At 48.4% G+C, this 21,746-nt stretch overlaps 1 protein-coding gene across 1 annotated transcript in view; it reads left to right on the top strand.

The window, feature by feature from the left end:
* The window catches only part of LOC138295361 (sterile alpha motif domain-containing protein 12-like), an 88,860-nt gene extending 69,681 nt beyond the window's left edge, over window positions 1–19,179 (top strand). The window contains exon 5 of the mRNA XM_069233601.1: window positions 9,663–19,179. Coding sequence (XP_069089702.1) covers window positions 9,663–9,667 — 5 coding nt within the window. The 3' untranslated portion in view covers window positions 9,668–19,179. The remainder of the gene's footprint in view (window positions 1–9,662) is intronic.
* The last annotated feature ends 2,567 nt before the right edge of the window (window positions 19,180–21,746 follow it).

The following is a 21,746-nucleotide window of genomic DNA, read 5'->3' as shown; positions in this document are numbered from 1 at the left end:
GCTCACTCTTGACTACCCGGTCCGTTTCAGGAAGATTTGTTGTAATTAAAGCTACTGGACACGGGGCTGGGTACAGAAGAGCAAACAGACCGCTAGTCAGCCATTTTGCAAGAATTCCATGAGAATGCAAATGCCAACCCTAAGGGAACAGGACTGGTTTGAGTAATGATACTATCCTAGTGAATCAGAACTTTTACTATCTGACTGGAGGTGAGTGGTCAGCACAGGGGTTTACCATTCCCTTCTAGAGCAGAAGGCCAAGGCAAGGACCACTGAAGGAGCCCATGCAGATGTCCTTCGTGCAGAGCTGTGTCAAATGTCTATCACTCCCGGCAGAGGAATTTTCAGTACTTTTTGCTTCATCACATGTATTGCAGGATGTGTCCCACTTCATTCCAATGCTTTAGGTGTCAGTGCACTGAGCTCCAGTGGGCCCACGGTGGAGCGACCTCGGGCAGCTTCTGTAGATCCCCCAGAGATCTCATGTGTTGCAGGATGTGTCCCACTTCCTTCCAGTGCTTAAGGTGTCAGTGCACTGAGCTCCAATAGGACCACGGTGGAGCGACCCCAGGCAGCCTCTGTAGATCCCCAGAGATCTCATGTGTTGCAGGATGTGTCCCAATTCATTCCAATGCTTAAGGTGTCAGTGCACTGAGCTCCAGTAGGCCCACGGTGGAGCGACCGCAGGCAGCCCCTGTAGATCCCCCAAGATCTCATGTGTTGTAGGATGTGTCCCTATTCATTCCAATGCTTGAGGTGTCAGTGCACTGAGCTCCAGTAGGCCCACAATGGAGCGACCGCAGGCAGCCACTGTAGATCCCCAGAGATCTCATGTGTTGCAGGATGTGTCCCACTTCCTTCCAGTGCTTGAGGTGTCAGTGCACTGAGCTCCAGTAGGCCCACGGTGGAGCGACCGCAGGCAGCTTCTGTAGATCCCCCAGAGATCTCATGTGTTGCAGGATGTGTCCCACTTCCTTCCAGTGCTTGAAGTGTCAGTGCACTGAGCTCCAGTAGGACCACGGTGGAGCGACCGCAGGCAGCCTCTGTAGATCCCCCAGAGATCTCGTGTTGCAGGATGTGTCCCACTTCATTCCAATGCTTGAGGTGTCAGTGCACTGAGCTCCAGTAGGCCCACAGTGGAGCGACCACAGGCAGCCACTGTAGATCCCCAGAGATCTCATGTGTTGCAGGATGTGTCACACTTCATTCCCATGCTTTAGGTATCAGTGCACTGAGCTCCAGTAGGCCCACAGTGGAGCGACCGCAGGCAGCCTCTGTAGATGCCCCAGAGATGTCATGATGTCCTGCAGGCCACAGTGGGCTCCTGCTGTGACCGCTCCATCATCTTCTACAGCTGCAGGATCACCCTTGCTGGGCACCCAGCAAGCTCCCTTCTCCATCCTTTCATCCTCCATTGGGTGTCTAGACACGCCCCTGCATGCGCTTTACTCCTTGAGGCTCCACACACCTGATTTCCACCTTTGTTTCTCTCTTCAGTCCATTTCCATCCCTCCCCTCCCTGTGAATCCAGCCATCATTTCTCTTTACCCCACACGCACTTCTTTCTTCTATCCTCACACTTGCTGATTTGTGTTCGCAGCTCTCTCGCAGGTTCTATTTCATTCTTGTTTCTCTCATCCCTGTATACCTCCTATTGCTGTGACCCTCCTTCTTCTCTTTCTGTGTCTTTATCCAGCTTTCACTGACTCACACGACCCACTTCTCCATCCCTGACTCCCATGTTAATCTCCCTCCCGTTTCTCCCTCTTATTTTTCTCAGTCTCTTTCCTCCTTTGCCTCTCTTTACCTTTAAACTGGTGAATCTCTGTTTCTGTGTCTGCATTCTTACTTGATCCCTATCTTCTCTGCCTCCTTTTCTCTAGCAGGATCATTCTCACTTTGGCCATCTCCGTTTTTATTTTTTTGCCCCCAAAATTGTTTTATACACCTCCTTCCATGTTTACTCCCTTTAATTTTTGTCATTCACTTCCTTTTTCTCGCTCCTTGTTTCTCCCTAGCTCTGAACTTTAACTCCTGCACTCCTTCTTTTCCCTCTCTCACATGTTCCTTTCTTCCTTCTCTGACTTCTTCTCCTTGCCAGAAATAACTCCTTTTCAATCTCTCCATTCCTCTGGCCTCGCTTCCATTTTCCTCTTTTCACTGAACACGGTGCCAGCCTCAGGCCCATTTAGGTTCACGTTTTGACGGTGCAGCTGTCGAACAGACCTGTTCCCAACAATGCACATAGACTGGGCTCCATGCCCACTCCTTTCAACTCCTTTTTGGCCTTTGCCTTAAGACTTTGTCAGTAATGTTTTGGCTCATCCTACTGCAGTATATCACACCTAATGTTATTGGCTGTTTGAGTGTATCCTTTTACTTCCACTCGAGTGCTTCCATTGAAGTGCATCAGGGACTACTTTACAACTATAGCCCTCTGTCCACCCTTGATGGCTACTTCTGGCTGCTCTGCTCTAATGTGTGATTGCTAAATGTGTTAGCACATTAAACCCACACCTATTAGCTTTGTCAGTGTTAGCATCCGGTTGTATGACACAACCACACATGCAAAAACAATGCATGCCTGAACAATGCGGTCAGAACCACGACCGCGTCTTTACCACGCATGGGTTTACCACGCATGCCTTTACAACAAATTCTATTGTAAAAGCATATGTGATAAAGTAATATTCGTGGTAAATTCCCCCCGCCCTGCACCCTAACACACCCCTGTACGTAAAACTGCCCCATTACCATGCCCCTCCCATCCTGAGCCCTAAACCTAATAAAGTATCCTCCCCTGCTTTTAAAACGACCCCAAGGCCTAAATCCACAATACCACCCGACCTGCCTACACTGAAATCTAACCCGCCCCTCCTGCGCCCTGAGATCTAAAACACACAAGCCATCCACCCCGCCCCTGCCCGTAAAACTACTCCGTCCCCTGCCCTGAGGCCCAAATACACAAAACTACCCCTACCCCCCTGAGCCCTAAATTCCCCAAACTACCCTAAACCCCCTCCCTGAGCCCTAAAACCCCCCCATGCACCGCTCAGTACCTCCCCAAAGTACCTCAACCCGCCCTGAGGCCTAAAAACAAACCCTCCCCCCACCCTGAGCCCTAAAACCCACCCATACACCCCTAAAAACCTCCCCTCCCCAAACTACCCTGACCACCCTCCCCCGCCCTGAGGCCTAAATCCTCCAAACTACCCTGTCCCCCCCGGCCTGCCTATTCTTAAATCTACCTCAACCCCACCCCGACCCTGAGCCCTAAACCCCCCCATGCACCCCTAAAATAAAAAAAAACTCCCATCACACCTAAAAAAAAAAACCAGCCCCACTTACCTCAACCGATCCATCTTCCAGCTCGCCCGCCCATCCGCACAGCGCGCTGCCTGAACCATGCATATGCGGGCCGCCTTAATCACGCAAATGCGTAGATAAGACATATGCGTGGTTCAGACAAGGGTTGTTCAGCTTGCGGCTTTCCGGTACGCATGGCTGTGCCTGCGTAGTTTAGGCCGTTTCCCTAGCATCCTTCTGTCACCCTGATTGCTCATCGCTCCTGTTTTTCTCTGTTCTCTGTCTCTCCATTCTGTTGCTGCTTCTGGTCCTCCCACTACCATTTCTCTCGGGCCCTGTGCTGTGTTGTGTACAAGACACATGGGTTTCTGCTGCTGTGCCTGCACTTCTACCAAGAGGCATGAACAGCTCCTCTCTGCTCTTCCCGAGTCACCAGGGGCAGAAGCTGCACCCACCGCAGCATCCAGTGGCATAGCAAATGTGCAAAGGCCCTGGAACAAACAGGGAAAGTGGGATCCCTGACTGCAATCTGGTAATAAAATACAGAACTAACCAAAGTTGGGTAGGTCCCCAAGGCCTCTGGGCCCTTGCGCCACTTCAATGGCCAAACAATTGATAGCTTTGGCCCTGAAGCATCTGAACGTATGTCACAGTCAGGGTCCTACAGCTGCAGCCCAGATTCCTTATACCTTGTCCCGATTGCCAGGTCACAGTCAGCACCTGGTGAAGCAGCCTCTGCCCTCTCTACATTGCCTGGATCACCAGATCACAGTCAGCACCTGTTGCTGCAGCACCCACCCTCTCTACATTGCCTGGATCACCAGATCACAGTCAGCACCTGTTGCTGCAGCCACTGCCCTCTCTACATCCCTGGATTGGCAGGTCACAGTCAGCACCTGTTGCTGCAGCCCTGCCCTCTCTACATTGCCTGGATCGCCAGATCACAGTCAGCACCTGTTGCTGCAGCCCCACCCTCTCTACATTGCCTGGATTGCCAGATCACAGTCAGCACCTGTTGCTGCAGCCCCGCCCTCTCTACATTGCCTGGATTGTCAGATCACAGTCAGCACCTCTTGCTGCTGTCCCCGCCCTCTCTACATTGCCTGGATCGCCAGGTCACAGTCATACATTGCCTCGATCGCCAGGTCACAGTCAGTACCTGTTGCTGCAGCCCCCGCCCTCTCTCCATTGCCTGGATCGCCAGGTCACAGTCAGCACCTGTTGCTGCAGCCCCCGCCCATTCTACATTGCCTGGATCGCCAGGTCACGGTCAGCACCTGTTGCTGAAGCTCTTGGACATCTCTACCTTTCCAGGATTGCTAGATCACATCTACATCTGTAGCCACTGCCCTCTCTACATCCCTGGATTGCCGGGTCACAGTCAGCACCTGTTGCTGCAGCCTCTGCCCTCTCTACATTGCCAGGATTGCCAGGTCACGGTCCGCACCTGTTGCTGCAGCCCCTGCCCTCTCTACATTGCCTGGATTGCCAGATCACAGTCAGCACCTGTTGCTGCAGCCCTGCCCTCTCTACATTGCCTGGATTGTCAGATCACAGTCAGCACCTGTTGCTGCTGTCCCCGCCCTCTCTACATTGCCTGGATCTCCAGGTCACAGTCATACATTGCCTCGATCGCCAGGTGACAGTCAGGACCTGTTGCTGCAACCCCGTCCTCTCTACATTGCCTGGATCACCAGGTGAAAGTCAGCACCTGTTGCTGCAGCCCCTGCCCTCTCTACATTGCCTGGATTGTCAGATCACAGTCAGCACCTGTTGCTGTAGTCCCCGCCCTCTCTACATTGCCTGGATTGCCAGGTCACGGTCAGCACTTGATGCTGCAGCGCTTGCCCTCTCTACATTGCCTGGATTGTCAGATCACAGTCAGCACCTCTTGCTGCTGTCCCCGCCCTCTCTACATTGCCTGGATCGCCAGGTCACAGTCATACATTGCCTCGATCGCCAGGTCACAGTCAGCACCTGTTGCTGCAGCCCCCGCCCTCTCTCCATTGCCTGGATCGCCAGGTCACAGTCAGCACCTGTTGCTGCAGCCCCCGCCCTCTCTACATTGCCTGGATCGCCAGGTCATGGTCAGCACCTGTTGCTGAAGCTCTTGGACATCTCTACATTTCCAGGATTGCTAGATCACAGTCAGCACCTACTTCTGCAGCCACTGCCCTCTCTACATCCCTGGATTGCCAGGTCACAGTCAGCACCTGTTGCTGCAGCCTCTGCCCTCTCTACATTGCCAGGATTGCCAGGTCACGGTCCGCACCTGTTGCTGCAGCCCCTGCCCTCTCTACATTGCCTGGATTGCCAGATCACAGTCAGCACCTGTTGCTGCAGCCCTGCCCTCTCTACATTGCCTGGATTGTCAGTTCACAGTCAGCACCTGTTGCTGCTGTCCCCGCCCTCTCTACATTGCCTGGATCTCCAGGTCACAGTCATACATTGCCTCGATCGCCAGGTGACAGTCAGGACCTGTTGCTGCAACCCCCGTCCTCTCTACATTGCCTGGATCACGAGGTGAAAGTCAGCACCTGTTGCTGCAGCCCCTGCCCTCTCTACATTGCCTGGATTGTCAGATCACAGTCAGCACCTGTTGCTGTAGTCCCCGCCCTCTCTACATTGCCTGGATTGCCAGGTCACAGTCAGCACTTGATGCTGCAGCGCTTGCCCTCTCTACATTGCCTGGATTGTCAGATCACAGTCAGCACCTCTTGCTGCTGTCCCCGCCCTCTCTACATTGCCTGGATTGCCAGGTCACAGTCATACATTGCCTCGATCGCCAGGTCACAGTCAGCACCTGTTGCTGCAGCCCCCGCCCTCTCTCCATTGCCTGGATCGCCCGGTCACAGTCAGCACTTGTTGCTGCAGCCCCCGCCCTCTCTACATTGCCTGGATCGCCAGGTCATGGTCAGCACCTGTTGCTGAAGCTCTTGGACATCTCTACATTTCCAGGATTGCTAGATCACAGTCAGCACCTACTTCTGCAGCCACTGCCCTCTCTACATCCCTGGATTGCCAGGTCACAGTCAGCACCTGTTGCTGCAGCCTCTGCCCTCTCTACATCCCTGGATTGCCAGGTCACAGTCAGCACCTGTTGCTGCAGCCTCTGCCCTCTCTACATTGCCTGGATTGCCAGGTCATGGTCCGCAACTGTTGCTGCAGCCCCTGTCCTCTCTACATTGCCTGGATTGCCAGATCACAGTCAGCACCTGTTGCTGCAGCCCTGCCCTCTCTACATTGCCTGGATTGTCAGATCACAGTCAGCGCCTGTTGCTGCAGTCCCTGCCCTCTCTACATTGCCTGGATCGCCAGGTCACAGTCAGCACCTGTTGCTGCAGCCCCGTACTCTCTACATTGCCTGGATCTCCAGGTCACAGTCATGCATTGCCTCGATCGCCAGGTGACAGTCAGCACCTGTTGCTGCAACCCCGCCCTCTCTACATTGCCTGGATTGCCAGGTGACAGTCAGCACCTGTTGCTGCAGCCCCGCCCTCTCTACATTGCCTGGATCACCAGATCACAGTCAGCACCTGTTGCTGCAGCCCCCGCCGTCTCTACATTGCCTGTATTGCCAGATAACAGTCAGCACCTGCTGCAGCAGCCCTCACCCTCTCTACATCCCTGGATTGCCAGATCACAGTCAGCACCTACTGCTGCAGCCCCCGCCCTCTCTACATCCCTGGATTGCCAGATCGCAGTCAGCACCTGTGGCTGCAGCCCACGCCCTCTCTACATTGCCTGGATTGCCAGGTCACAGTCAGCACCTGTTGCTGCAGCCCCCGCCCTCTCTACATCCCTGGATTGCCAGGGACAGTCAGCACCTGTTGCTGCAGCCTCCGCCCTCTCTACATCACTGGATTGCCAGGTCACAGTCAGCACCTGTTGCTGCAGCCCCGCCCTCTCTACATTGCCAGGATTGCCAGGTCACTGTCAGCACCTACTGCTACAGCCCCTGCCTTCTCTATATTGCCTCGATTGCCAGGTCACAGCACCTGTTGCTACAGCCCCCGCCCTCTGTACATTGTCTGGATTGTTAGATTACAGTCAGCACCTGTTGCTGCAGCCCCGCCCTCTCTACATTGCCTGGATTGCTAGATCACAGTCAGCACCTGTTGCTGCAGCCCCCGCCCTCTCTACATTGCCTGGATTGCCAGGTCACAGGCAGCACCTGTTGCTGCAGCCCCACCCTCTCTACATTGCCTGGATCGCCAGGTGACAGTCAACACCTACTGCTGCAGCCCCCACCCTCTCTACATAGCTTGGATCGCCAGGTGACAGTCAGCACCTGTTGCTGTAGCCCCGCCCTCTCTACATTGCCTGGATTGCCAGGTGACAGTCAGCACCTGTTGCTGCAGCCCCTGCCCTCTGTAGATTGCTTGGATCGCCAGGTGACAGTCAGCACCTGTTGTTGTAGCCCTCTCTACATTGCCTGGAACTCCAGATCACAGTCAGCACCTGTTGCTGGAGCCCCGCCCTCTCTACATTGTCTGGATTGCCAGATGACAGTCAGCACCTGTTGCTGCAGCCCCCGCCCTCTCTACATTGCCTGGATCACCAGGTCACAGTCAGCACCTATTGTTGCAGCCCCTGCCCTCTGTAGATTGCTTGGATCGCCAGGTGACAGTCAGCACCTGTTGTTGTAGCCCTCTCTACATTGCCTGGAACTCCAGATCACAGTCAGCACTTGTTGCTGGAGCCCCGCCCTCTCTACATTGCCTGGATTGCCAGGTGATAGTCAGCACCTGTCGCTGCAGCCCCGCCCTCTCTACATTGCCTGGATCACCAGATCACAGTCAGCACCTGTTGCTGCAGCCCCACCCTCTCTACATTGCCTGGATCTCCAGGTGACAGTCAACACCTACTGCTGCAGCCCCCACCCTCTCTACATAGCTTGGATCGCCAGGTGACAGTCAGCACCTGTTGCTGTAGCCCCGCCCTCTCTACATTGCCTGGATTGCCAGGTGACAGTCAGCACCTGTTGCTGCAGCCCCTGCCCTCTGTAGATTGCTTGGATCGCCAGGTGACAGTCAGCACCTGTTGTTGTAGCCCTCTCTACATTGCCTGGAACTCCAGATCACAGTCAGCACCTGTTGCTGGAGCCCCGCCCTCTCTACATTGTCTGGATCGCCAGATGACAGTCAGCACCTGTTGCTGCAGCCCCCGCCCTCTCTACATTGCCTGGATCGCCAGGTCACAGTCAGCACCTATTGTTGCAGCCCCCACCCTCTCTACATTGCCTGGATTGCCAGGTGATAGTCAGCACCTGTCGCTGCAGCCCCGCCCTCTCTACATTGCCTGGATCACCAGATCACAGTCAGCACCTGTTGCTGCAGCCCCGCCCTCTCTACATTGCCTGGATCGCCAGGTCACAGTCAGCACCTGTTGCTGCAGCCCTTGCCCTCTCTACATTGCCTGGATCGCCAGGTCACAGTCAGCACCTGTCGCTGCAGTCCCTGCCCTCTCTACATTGCCTGGATCGCCAGGTCACAGTCAGCACCTGTTGCTTCAACCCCCGCCCTCTCTACATTGCCAAGTCACAGTCAGCAGGTTCCTCTGCTCTCCAATTTCTGCTCTATCTTGCATGTATTGCCAGGTCACATCCCTGGATCGCCAGATCACAGTCACCATCTGTTGCTGCAGCCCCGCCCTCTCTACATTGCCTGGATTGTCAGATCACAGTCAGCACCTGTTGCCGCAGCCCCCGCCCTCTCTACATTGCCAGGTCACAGTCAGCAGGTGCTACTGCACTCCCATTTCTTCTCTATCTTGCATCTATTGCCAGGTCACAGTCAGCAACTGTTGCTGCTGACACTTGCCTTCTCTTGCTCGCTTGATTGCCACAGTCAGCATGAGTTCCTGCAGGCCCCTTTCTTTTCTGTTTTGTCTGGATTGCAGAGTGTTAGTCAGCAACTGCTCCTGCAGCACCCCTGAACCCTCTCTCTGCTCTGCATTGGTCTCCTGGGCACAGTCAGTGCCTCTTTGCACTCCCTGGTTCAGTAGATCACAGTCAGTGGCTGTTGCTGCAGTCTTCCTGCTCTCTGCCCCGCTGGGTCATCTTGTCGTAGTCAGCACCTAGGACTGCAGCTCCCCTGAACTCAGAGAAGGGCCACCTCACCTGTGCTACACAAAATCTGTTTGCAAAGCACCATCCTCTATCTTGAACCTAGGAGAAATGTAATGACACAAGCCCTCCTGCTCCCAGTCTTAGTGAACACAACATTTGGTGCTGTTTAAATGGTCTCCCTTAAATACGCCTTTTATGACATGGTGATATTCTATTTATGTTTCTCACTTGGGCATCCAAGGCTAATAACAGTGGAACAATGCTTTTGCTTTCCTTCTCTCTGCAGCATGACATGGAGTAATTCGACAGGCTTCAGCATAGTAACACCGAACTGAAGGCTGGATGAGGACATGGACGCAAGACAGAGAGAAGGGGGCTGAACCTAGGCATTCAGAAGAAGGCCTCTTATCAACAATGACAAAGGCAAGAAGTGCATCCATTGGCCTTCCCAGGCATTGCTGGTGAGCTCAAGAACTGGAGCTTGGAAAGGACTTTGGAAAAGGCACATCATTTCATGCAGGAGCATCACACTCAAAATAGCTTAATGACTTCAAAGAGAACACCGGTCCTCCTGGGAAGTGCTTGGAACACATACGCTGCTCTTCAGCTAGAAAAGCCGACTGTTGATCTGCATCTGGTGCTACACGCCACATCGAAAGCCAGGTTGGGCTGTTGTTTACAGGGACATAGGGCATATAGAGCCTAGGCTTTTTAGGATATCATGATATTTCTTGTAAGTTTGAGATATTCCTCCCTTAGTAACCTGAGTGAAATTCAAAGATACCATGCCTATTATTTATACTAATTTTTGGGATCACTTATATGTGGTCACCATGAAGTGCAAACACGTGGGCGCATCGTTCAGAGGTGTCGACCAGGGCCTAAGCTGGAGCATTGGTCAGCTCTTTGGACCAGGAAGATTGCAGTGTAAGAGACATGTTCATTATCCACCTCCCTGTTACACAGTCCTCTTTTTCAGGAAGTACAGATGGAGAGTATTCCAGAAGAGAGTTTGTTGAATAGCAGAGGTCCGATTGCCGCATAATTTGGTAAATTGTTTATCAAACAGAGAACTGCCGAGCAAGCTGCAGAGATCTCTTTGAGGTGAAGAGTCTCATATTGTTTTGGAGGTTTTTTTCCATCAATGCTTTCACACACCATTTAGAAACACCATGGGGATCCTCTTTACTTCTCTCTAGGGCAACCAATCATTGTGGCCGGTTTTACACAATGTACTCATTTAATCTGGAGAGTGAAATGCCGCATGGTGGTAATCAATTCGGGAAATTCAGGTGATCATGGAGGCTCTGAGCAGTATATATCTTCAACACTACCTCTGAGTTCTTCGCTGAGTTTAAAGGGACTGGATGTTCCCACCCTAGATAGACATCTAAGCAAAGTAACACTTGGAATTGAGCAGCTAATGAGTAATATTTTGGTTCTTTGCTAATTACAGAATGATATACTTTATCAATATCCACACACAGCAGTAAAGCTGCACTCATTCGTAGGAAAGAATGGTGAGGAAAATATACTGATTTGTATAGTCTCATGTCCATGCACCACAGCCTCGAGAAGGGCTCAGCAGGTTTAATATTTGTAGGTGAGATAATCAGTCTTCTGAAGGACAGATGTTACATCTTGACAAGGCTGACCCAACCTTCTATCTTTCTGAGATCTGCATGGTCAGTGCCATGATATGGGATAAGACCTGTGATTTATAGTGCTTAGGAATGAAAAACCAGTGGTATTAGGTCTTATATAAAAATAGTGAATTTTACTCATATGCCTATGCCCATGACAGTCAGATCCTGTTCGGGGGGCCATGAGGCAAACAGGGAGTACTGGGCCTGAACTGTGGGGATTACAATTGTACGTCTCTGATGACTCGGGGTCTGTCCTGCTGTGGCTGTGCTAACTTGGCCAAGTGCAAATCCTTCAGAACTTGACTCTCAGTGGTAGCCATGGCAACCAGTCACAGGCTTTTCAGGGAGGCAATGTGGGAGTGCTCAAGTTCAAAACTCAACAATCAAACGGTAGTTCAGTAACTAATTGCCCAACCCAGAGTTTACTTTGAAAAAGAAAAGTACCTTATTACACCCCAAAAATAAAGACTACACAAGTAATAACGAGCACACACAATTTGGGGAACTTGCTGCTGGGCCAACTGTACCTCAATCCACTACCATATTACCACTCCGCTGATTTCCTCCTTCCTCCAGTTTCCCCTTTTGGCAGAAATTTCTTTGATAGCATTAATAAAGGCTTGGGTGCAGATTAACCCCCTCTAGTAGGCTCAACACACGTAGTTTATCACAGTTCAAAAAAACTCTCTGTAGTGTGACTACGGTGTGTGTTTGGGAATCATAAGGGTGAGGCCAGCATCAGCAGAGAGCAGTCCCTCTCACACTTCTGGAGGGAGCGTTTACTTCTGTTCAGGCATGGTCTTCTCTTGCTGCAGCAGGGTCGCAGGTCTGGATCTCAGTGGTACATGATGTCAGAGGCCCTCCAGCCCAAAGATTCAAGTAACCTGGATTTGCTGTAGGCCTACGTGGCAGATCTCATCACAGCCACACTCCTAGACACATCTGGATGCTAGGCTTTCATCCAGGACCTGCTCAGGGTGCTATGTTGGTGTAGTGATACTGAGCAGCTCTGATTCTACAGTTTCGATCTGTAACCTCAACCAGGAGAGTCTGATGCCTACCGACACCTGGGCCATCAGATTGTTCTCCTCCAGACTCCTTTCTGTGGAAGACCCCAGTAGCCCTTGGGTCTCATAGCTTCTGGCTCTTCCTGGACAGTCACAGCTCCTGCATGGTAGGCAGGATCCTTTCCACTGTCAGCAGGCAGCGTGGCTTCTAGGCACCTCTGGTCAATGGCCAGCTTCTTCCAGCAAGCCAGGACTTTGGGTGCTCTATGGTAGTCGCAGAAACTAGCCCTGGTTGCAAAGCAGTCCTCTGAGTACTCGACTGTGCACTCCCATCTTCGGCCATGGAGAACTTTGAACTGGAACAAGTGAGTCAGTAGGTCCCGCTTTTATACAGTCAATCAGATGGGAGATGTGGATCTTCACAATTGGGTCAGCTTGGTTCTTCTTTCAAATGTCCTCAACAGGTTGCTCTCCAGACACATTCTCAAGTATCCTTCCAAGGCAGCTCTCCAGACTCACCTTTGTGTAGAATCTCCAGACTGAAGCACTCATAACAGAAACACAAGGAGGTGTGAGTTTTTTGCACCTGCCTGTCAGTAGCCACACCAAAATGTGATCATGGGAAAGACAAAAGGCTGACCTCACCTAAGAGGTCATTCCCACCCTTCACCCCCACATCAACAAAATGGCACAGCAATAGGTAGGCTAACCAGCAGCTCCACTCAACAAAAGGACTTGTTGGATTTCTAAAGGAGACTTGTCTTCTCTCTCCTCACTTCAGCGGAGAGGTCTTCCACCTCTAGCTTCAGGAATATCAGCAATAAATGTCAGTTATCCGGGAAAACAACCTCACGTCCATCCTGTGCACAGGGCCAAGGGCATCCAAAATGGCCCCCACTGTCCTCCATGACTGTGTTGCAGCTGCCACTGGGAAGGCTCTGTCCCCGTAAAGATGAGTATGGAGTTGAGGGACGCTGAGCAGAAAAGAATGAGCTGAAAACAAGGCTCTGTTGGGAACATAAAAAGAACATTTCTTTGCTAAGAAATCTGGAGTTTCTCGGCATACTGCCCAATGAACAATAAACATTTCAAAATAAGTTTACTCTTCACTTGTAACCAGTGGAGCAAATGCAGGATTTGGCTTATGTGGGCCCTCTTAGAAGTATGTGGACCCAGCCGAGCAGCAGCATTTTGAAGCAGATGGGGAAGATAAAACAGCCTCTCACGAGAGGCTAAATATATAGCATTTCCATAATCCAAACTTGACTGGATGAGTGTGTTAACTGCTGTAACATGGTGCAGAGGGTTTAAAAATGGTAGTATTACTTTTAACATTTTCGGCTGGGGAAAACAGGGTTTCAAAACTTTGTTGACTTGTGTTTGAGAAACAGATTGGCATGAATCTGAATACTAACATTACACACTGAACTATAAGGTGCAGGACCACTACCTACTGTGTCAGGCTGGCACTGAATAGGAGCCAGCCTGGGGGAGTGCTAACAACAAATCAGATGTATCAGTATTCATTAACCTCATTAAGGGCATCCACCATTGGGCAACAGATAAAGAACTTCCCAAAGAGCACTGATCACCCGGTAGTGTAGAGGTTGGATCTGAGAATCTAAAACTCAGATGGTTGTCATCAGCAGGCAGCTAGAATAAGGTTCCACGAGCATTTAGCAGTTTAGCCAAAGGGAATGCATAGATGTTAAATAAAAGACCGGACAAGGTGGAACTTTGGGCACGACAACTCAAACTCGGGGGTCCGGGATCACAACCATTTCTTTGCGTTTCAATAAAAACGATCTAATACATTTGATGAAGTTACCATATACACCTATGTCGGCGAGCCTTGAAATTAGGATGGAATGAACATTAAGGCCAAAGCTGGAGAGAAATCTAAGATCACCAAGGCACCAAATCATCATACATGTGAGGGGAAAACAGAGAGTTATGGAGACTGTTATTTGTGAGGGGATCAAAGGGAATCCCAGATTGTGGGGTTATTATAGAAACCTGTTTTGCATGGTAGCATAACATTTCTAATGACAACATTTCGGATTTATGAAAAATAACCCTGCTAACTCAGCAGTAGACATCATATGAGATTTATTTTATTCCAGCTCTACACCACCCAGAACACCCTTCTGTGTGTTATATTTATTTACTTCATCATCCCAGAGGAGTCTAGCAAAGCAGGTGGCCGAGTCAACAAACTTTGATATCATGTTTGAACTGCAATCAAAATACTATCTCAGTTTACATGAATGGTTCTTCCAGTTGTATTTCTGCTAAGGATCATTGATTGTTCACTTATTGAGTGAACAGGCCTAATCAATTGATGACTCTGCGTTTAACCTGGAAACAGCCCTCTCGCAACCCTAAGATTTCACTTTGCTGGTTCAGCCAAGTTACTAGAATGAAACATCAGACGTGTCTGAGTGACATAGAATGAATTTACACTTGATATTTGTTTTAGCCCTGCTAGCTGTGTAGGAAGTGATTGATTCTTGAGTTAAAATAAAAACTAACCCATGGAAGTTCCTTTAACTTCATTGCAGTGGAAGCCACATGAGTTTATATCTAAAGATATAAAAAGCGTTCACATTTGTAGAATTCTGAAGACTTACCCTGCTCATATGTGAGAGCCTGTAGTGGAGGAAGTGCAAGGCAAAGTCCTGCTGATTTATGTGTCCAGCTCTGAGAGTGAAGCAACAGAAGGAGCAACCAATGGGAACTGTAAGAGTAATCCTGGCACAGGGAGAGGAATGGAGGCTCAGGAGGAAATTAAGAGGTAGAAGCTATGTCTAGTGTATGAACAGTGTTTAAATGTAGAAGGAGGGAGTTGAGGAAAATCTAAAAAAAACTGAGCAGCCACTGCACTTCTACTGTTAAGAACAGAATACTGAGCTGCACCTGTTCCACAAAGTCCATATGTTTCATTTACTGCTTCAGTCTTCAAGCTGAGGAGACGTCACAAGTCCAACGCTTAGTGTTTAGCTATAATTGATGATACGTCTCATATAGATGGTGGATAGTCATATAAATGTGGACATTAAGGAGCTGAGAAGACTCAAGATAATTTACTAAATCGTTTTATTAGCTTGTAATAATGAATGACTCAAATGAATGAACTTTATGCAAACTTCCAAAGCACAAACATCTACCCCAAGGCATCTTGGTGCTAAAATCAGAATGCAAAACTGTACAAGTAACTGGCAAAGAGCTTAAAGACCAGGTTTTAACACAATTCCTTAAGACCTGTGATTTTCTGTGCGCTTGATGTCTATGGGTAGAGTATTCGAAAGCTTAGTTGAGAGATATAAAAAAGCTTTTCTACCCCAACTGCTAAGTTTAGACTTTGGAACCATCAACTCTTTCTTCTGGCTAGATACATGCTCAAATGACAGAATTCTACCATACAATGCACCTCCTTTCAGCTCTAGAACTGAGGTTAGCTTTCCAAGGCTCTCTACAATTAACACCATTATCAGAACTATTCAAGTGGATATTTATGGACCTCATCAGCCCCTTGGAAACAGCTAGCCAAGGGTATCACTAAGTACTTGTGGACTATGCTATGTGTTACCCAAGGGTTTTACTCCTATGACAAAATCATAAGCAAATATGTAATCAGGTAATTCCACAAGATATCTTGACAGACCTAGGAACAAACTTCATCTTTTGTTTAATGAAACAAGTATGTTCTGCCCTCAGAATCAAACATCTAAATGGGTCTGAGAGGTACAATCAGACTTATAAACAGATGAGTAGGAAGTCTGTAGGCTTGGGTATTTCTAAGACACAGTACTTCCAAGTCTTTGGGATTCAGTCCCTGTGAGCTCTTGTTTGGTAGATTGACCCAGACCTTGATAGAACCATAGAAACACAGATTCCTCATCTTAGAATATAATCCAGGCATTAGATTTGATCCAGAGATTTATTAATTGCAGTTCTCCTGCAGGCCGCTTGGTAGCATCATGCAGCTTCGCGAAGGCTCCACACTGCCCCTTAAGTGATGGAGCTGCATATAAACACCACCCCTGTGTTCTGACATCAGTTGTTTTCCTTCTGCGCCTTCCAACACAGATCCGGAGCCCCGCTCCTGATTTTGTGGTTTCCTACCAACTCCCATAACGGTTTCCCAGTGTGCCAGGGGATCGTGTAAATACTGAAAATTAGAGGTTTCAAGCCATGCGTTAACTGCAAGAAGCAGATGTTGGTCATGGACATGCACATGTGTGTCTTTGGGGCCTAGGCACAGCACACTACTCTAAGTCGTGTGATAAGTGCACCGTCATGCACCTGAAGGAGATCCGAGACTGGTGCATGAAGCTGGATGTAGTTGAACAAAAGAAGAAGTCACTGCGTTTGCGTTAAGTCTCACTTCTGCAAGTCGTAGGCCCAGATGTTCCGGGGTCAATCCTGTTGCTGTTCAGCTTTGTACTCGTTCCTCCAGTGAGTTAAAGTCCAAGCTAATATGTAACATTTGGTGCAGTGGCTTTCTGCTCTCCCTCCCCCTCCGAGAGCTGTTTAATGCATCACTGCAGGGATGATGAGGTCATGTGGCAGATGTGGAGCTCAGAGGATTCTGACCTCTAGTGAAGGACTGGCTCCACATCAGTCTGCTGGGGGACCATCAAGGGGAGACTGGTTGAAATTCTCATGGACACCACCAATGCTATGTAGTACTACAACAGGCAGGGCAGAGAGGGGTCCTGTGCCAAGAGACGTTGCATCTTTGGAGGTGATTGGAGCACCAGGGCATCTTCCTGATTGCAAATTGCGGAGGAGGGTCCCTAAATGCTTGAGGGGATGAAGAAACAGACATCATCTGGCAGATCACGAGTGGCATCTGCATCCTGAGGTGGGGCAGGGCAGCTTCTAACAATGGGAAGAACCCTGGCTAGATCTTTTCAACAGAGTTAAGAATGTGCCGTATCATCAATTTTGCACGTTGGAGTTTCTGCATTCTGGCTTTACAGGAACAAGGGACTAATGTACACCTTCCTGGCTCTACCTCTCCTGCCCTGAGTTCTGAAGACGATCAAAACTGGGCACAAGACGTTGTAGTGGCCCAGTTTGGGCCAGGGGAGTATGGTACCTAAAGCTCCTGGGCATGAACATGTGTCCTCTACTCAAACTGCCACTTCACAAGGACCACCTGTCTCAGCAACAGGGCAAGGCCCATCACCTGAATTTACGCATTCTTCACCTTTATTCATAGAGATTGAATGGTGGCAACTGACTGCATTTAATTTGCTGCTGGAATGGTGGATATCATTCTTGCCACCAGTTGCCTTTCCACAAAAACATTTATGCTGGGCAATGGGGCAAATTATTTGTAACCTGATGTGGTTTTTAAACACTGGCCACTTACAAGTGAACCTGTTGGACATCCTTTTGTTTGTTTTTTCTTTAGATCAGCAAGGCCCTACAATGGGTACGATGACAGGTTATTTGCCAGCCCTTTTGGCCTTTCTACAATTGCCGGACAACTGTTGTTGTTCAAATTGTCTATTGTAATGATTTTTATTAAATGTTTGACACACGTTAACTCCCTTGCAGCTTGTGATGCCAAAGTGGGATCTTAGCTAGGTTATGACATTTGTCATGTGGACTCCCTTCAAGCCTATGAATAGCTGCTTGCTGCATCTCCCGGCCTTGAAAACCCTGTTCCTCAATGTGATTACATCAGCTCACCCTGTGAGTGTGCCACAGGAGCTTTCAGTGCAAATGTCCTATAGGGCCTTTTTCCCAGACAAATTGGTGCTGAGGTCTCAGGTGGACGTCTTACCAAAAGTTGTGACTCCATTCGACATCGGGCAATTCATCACTCTACCAATGTTCGTGCTTCCACTCACCCATCGAAAGAGGAGAGGCTCTGTTGGTTGGAGCCTAGGAGGACTTTAAGCTTTTATATTGGTCATACCATGTAACACTGAGTGGATGATCATCTTTTTGTGGGGTTCGCAGAAGAGGACTTTGCTGAGGTGGATAGCTTGCTGCACAAAGATGCGCTAAACACTGGCCAAGAGGTAGCATCCGAAATCTCTTTAAGCCCGTTCCATTGACGCTTAGACTGTTACCACTGTGTTGGGAGGCATGGTGCCTGTCCTAGACAGCTGTCATGCGGCAACGTGTAAATCAGGGCATACGGACACAATCCTTGTCTCTAATCCACACCTGCTATGACCCTACATCTCCAGTGGGAAAGATGCATTGGGAATGGTGCAAATATGATATTAAAATTCAGATGTTTATTCCACAATTAATTAAAATCATTGCAATCATGGCAAGAAGAACAACAAAATAGAATAAAAAAAGATTTAGTTTCTGATTTTGAGTTTGGTGGATGAGTTACTTTGTCACAAATGTTACAGATACTCTGTCCACCGTATCATGATTCCTATAGGACATAATGGGGTCATAATATGGCAGACTGGATATCCGTCACGTTTGTGATGGAGTAACCCCATCCCCCAAAATCGAAATCAGGCCCGTAGTTATTAGTTATTGACAGCTAGAAGTACAAAACTTACTTAGTCAACTAAATTGGTGTCTTAAAATCTTTCATGAAACTATGTCCATGAACTTTAAAAAACACTGTGTTAGGTGAGGGCCGGTGCCACTCAAGCAAGTTACAACTGCTTCAGTGAATTTCCTAATGTTCCAATGTTAAAAAAGCTTTTCTTAATAATTTCCTTCTTGGTGCAGTCAGCTCTTTGCAGATGCTCAAGATACGATTGAGAGTCTCATCTCTGAAAAGCAAAGGTGCACACTAGACTTTTCCTCACTGTGTAATCGACCATTTCAAAAGACGCAGAAATGGTATCGCATGTGTCTGCTCACATTTGCATGATGCATGATGTTGGAATGAGTAGAATCATTCTCATATATGAAAGAGACAACGCTCTTCATACAAATAATAATATGTGTATACTGGTATATCTTATTCCCTGGCAGATATATCGCCTGGAACCCGCAAGTCACCAAAAAGTAGGAGGGACTCATTTAGTATGACACATATAATACTGTGTGCATCAGAATAATCATATCGCTATAGGTTTAGGCAGTGATCAGACATAGTAGGGTTCAACCAAAAGGTCCTGAAGAAGCACCACTTGACCATCAGTGGTGGCCGGCAGCTTTAGGAGGGAGGGTGGCGGGCGGGAAGCACACACACACACACTCATTCTTTCACACACAGACACGCACGCACATCCATTAACAACACTCATACCATTCAAACATGCATGCACGCACCAAAAATTCATTTTAAAACATCACACACACTCATTCTTTCACGCACGCATGCCCATCCATTAACAACACTCATACCATTCAAACATGCACACACGCACCAAACATTCCTTTTAAAAGATCGCACACACTCATTCTTTCACACACACACACACGCACATCCATTAACAACACTCATAACACTCAAACATGCACGCGCGCACCAAACATTGAATTTAAAATATCACACACACACTTACCTTCAGCCTCCAGGTCCCAGGAGGGTTGGGACTGCTGCCTTCCCTCATTGGCTAACCTGAGGTCAGCCAATGAGGGAAGACAGCAGTCTCAGCCTCGTCACAGTGTGGGATGGGGTCAGTGAGACTGCTGACCCCACCCCACTCTGTGACGAAGTGTCACTGATTGACACTTGCCCTGGGCGCTTCAGGGCTTAAACCTGAAGCGCCCAGGGAGAGTGTCAATTGGTGACGCTTTCCTCGTCACCCAGGGGAGGGCCTCGAGGCACCTTTGCTGAGCCGAGGAGGTCACACCCATAGGAGCTGTGACCTCCTCAGCCCAGCAAAGTTCAGCTCAGGCAGCCAGGAGTCTGCGCGAATCGCACAAGGCTCACTCCTGACTGTCTGAGTTGAACATGAAGAGTGTCTGTCGGGCTGGCCTTTGTTCAGCCTGACAGATACTCTTCATGATGGGCAAAAGGTGGGGGGTCGTGGCCCCTCCGCCCTAAAGGACGGGCCGCCACTGTTGACCATATAAGGTAATAGAGTGTGAAACATGTCGCCTATAGGAGAGGGACTACAGAACACTTCAGGTTCTGCTGGTCCTCTGCCTTTTTAATCTTGCAGTAGATCCACAGTTCCATAAATAATAGTGTAAGGTACTGTTGGGAGCTATAGACAATTTTAATTCTCTAATCCATCTGACACTACACTCACTATTATCACTGGCACACAAGCACTTAACACGAGCAGTGAAAAGATCCTGACTAGAGAGCCCCCATTGAAGGACCCGCTAGACACTGCACCGTCCGCCTAGCGTGGCACGGATTCCTATGATGAGGCATGCCACCTTGGTGGGTGAGGATTCTTGTCTCTGAAAGAATCTCTTTCTCGCTTTACTGTGGGGCCGATACACCATAGATCATCCTATAGATATTTGGAGTATTGAACTAATGCTAAGATGTTCATTTCTGGTCTCTCCATAGTGTCACATTTTATGATTTCATATTCAGGTAGGGAGGTTATGTGATGGATCTTTAACACCTCCCAGCGCCTCATATTTTTTGTATTCACACTCTACCACCATAGTTCTAAAATACATTATGCCAGATGCTTCTACATTCGCTTGTTGGAAGAAGAACAGAGGATGCCAAATGCTTCAGATGATATTCAGAACTTTTAAATGCTTTACAAATCCAACATTTGTGTGGATCCCTGAGAACTAGGGTTGGGCACACCCAAGGGGTTCACATTCTCGATGTGAAAAAAGTTTATTTTCCAGGAAACCTTTAGAGAACATTTAGCGTGACAAGGTTTAACTAATCTAGTAAAGCTAACATTCTGAGATTACCAGAGTTTAACAATCTTATAAATCAAAACATAGAGCAATCAAAATACACCAGGGCCTTAAACTAATCAATGTTGGAGCCATTTTAAGACACACTAGACACAGTTTGCAGTTGATAACTGTAGCCTTTATCAAATTTGACATAATATCACCATTGTATATCATCGCTTCCTCCCACATGTAAAGTCGAAGCAGCAATGCAAACATGGTTATTAGTTCACATTCTGATCACAACTACCCTGTGAGGAACTAACTGATCTGGATAAACTCAGTGGTTCTGACCACAAAGTAAACAGATTTTTACGGGTCCCACCCACATTCAGTAGCTTGGATATAGATATAAACCGGTACTCAGATACAGGAGGATGTAGGTATTGCACTTCTCAAAAGAACAACAGCAATACAAGTAAAAATGCCAATGTAGACACCAATTTTAAGTAAAAATATAACAACAATAAAAAGAGGCAGAAAGTATATGGTCATGAGGTTAAAATGTTAGGGGAAGAAAGAAAATCATCAATAATTAGCCTTGAATAAAAATTTGTTTTTTACTCAAAATTAATTCACACCAAATAATAATGAAAAATGTAATGAGCAAAATCAAAAATAAAAGTTATTGAATTCAAAAATCCATTATAAAACAAAAATGCCACAATTGAAAAAAAATAATCTAAAATGTTACGTTACAAAGAAATGGCGCCCAACCATAATCCAGATATAACTAAGGAAAATGAATTATAGAGACCACAGAAAACCAAAAATTATTAAAGGCTTGTAGGCGTTTTCCCTAAGAGACACTAGACATCCAGTGTATCCAACGTTTGAAAGCTTGTGGCAGTATACAAGGTGGGGTTTTGTCGCGGGGAAGGATTTTACCTTCACCCTTGGAAA

Source organism: Pleurodeles waltl, chromosome 5 (genome assembly GCF_031143425.1).
Source record: "Pleurodeles waltl isolate 20211129_DDA chromosome 5, aPleWal1.hap1.20221129, whole genome shotgun sequence".
In the NCBI taxonomy this organism is placed as follows: Eukaryota; Metazoa; Chordata; class Amphibia; order Caudata; family Salamandridae; genus Pleurodeles; species Pleurodeles waltl.
Note: the sequence above shows the minus strand (reverse complement) of the source record. Positions and strands in the feature narration are given on the sequence as shown.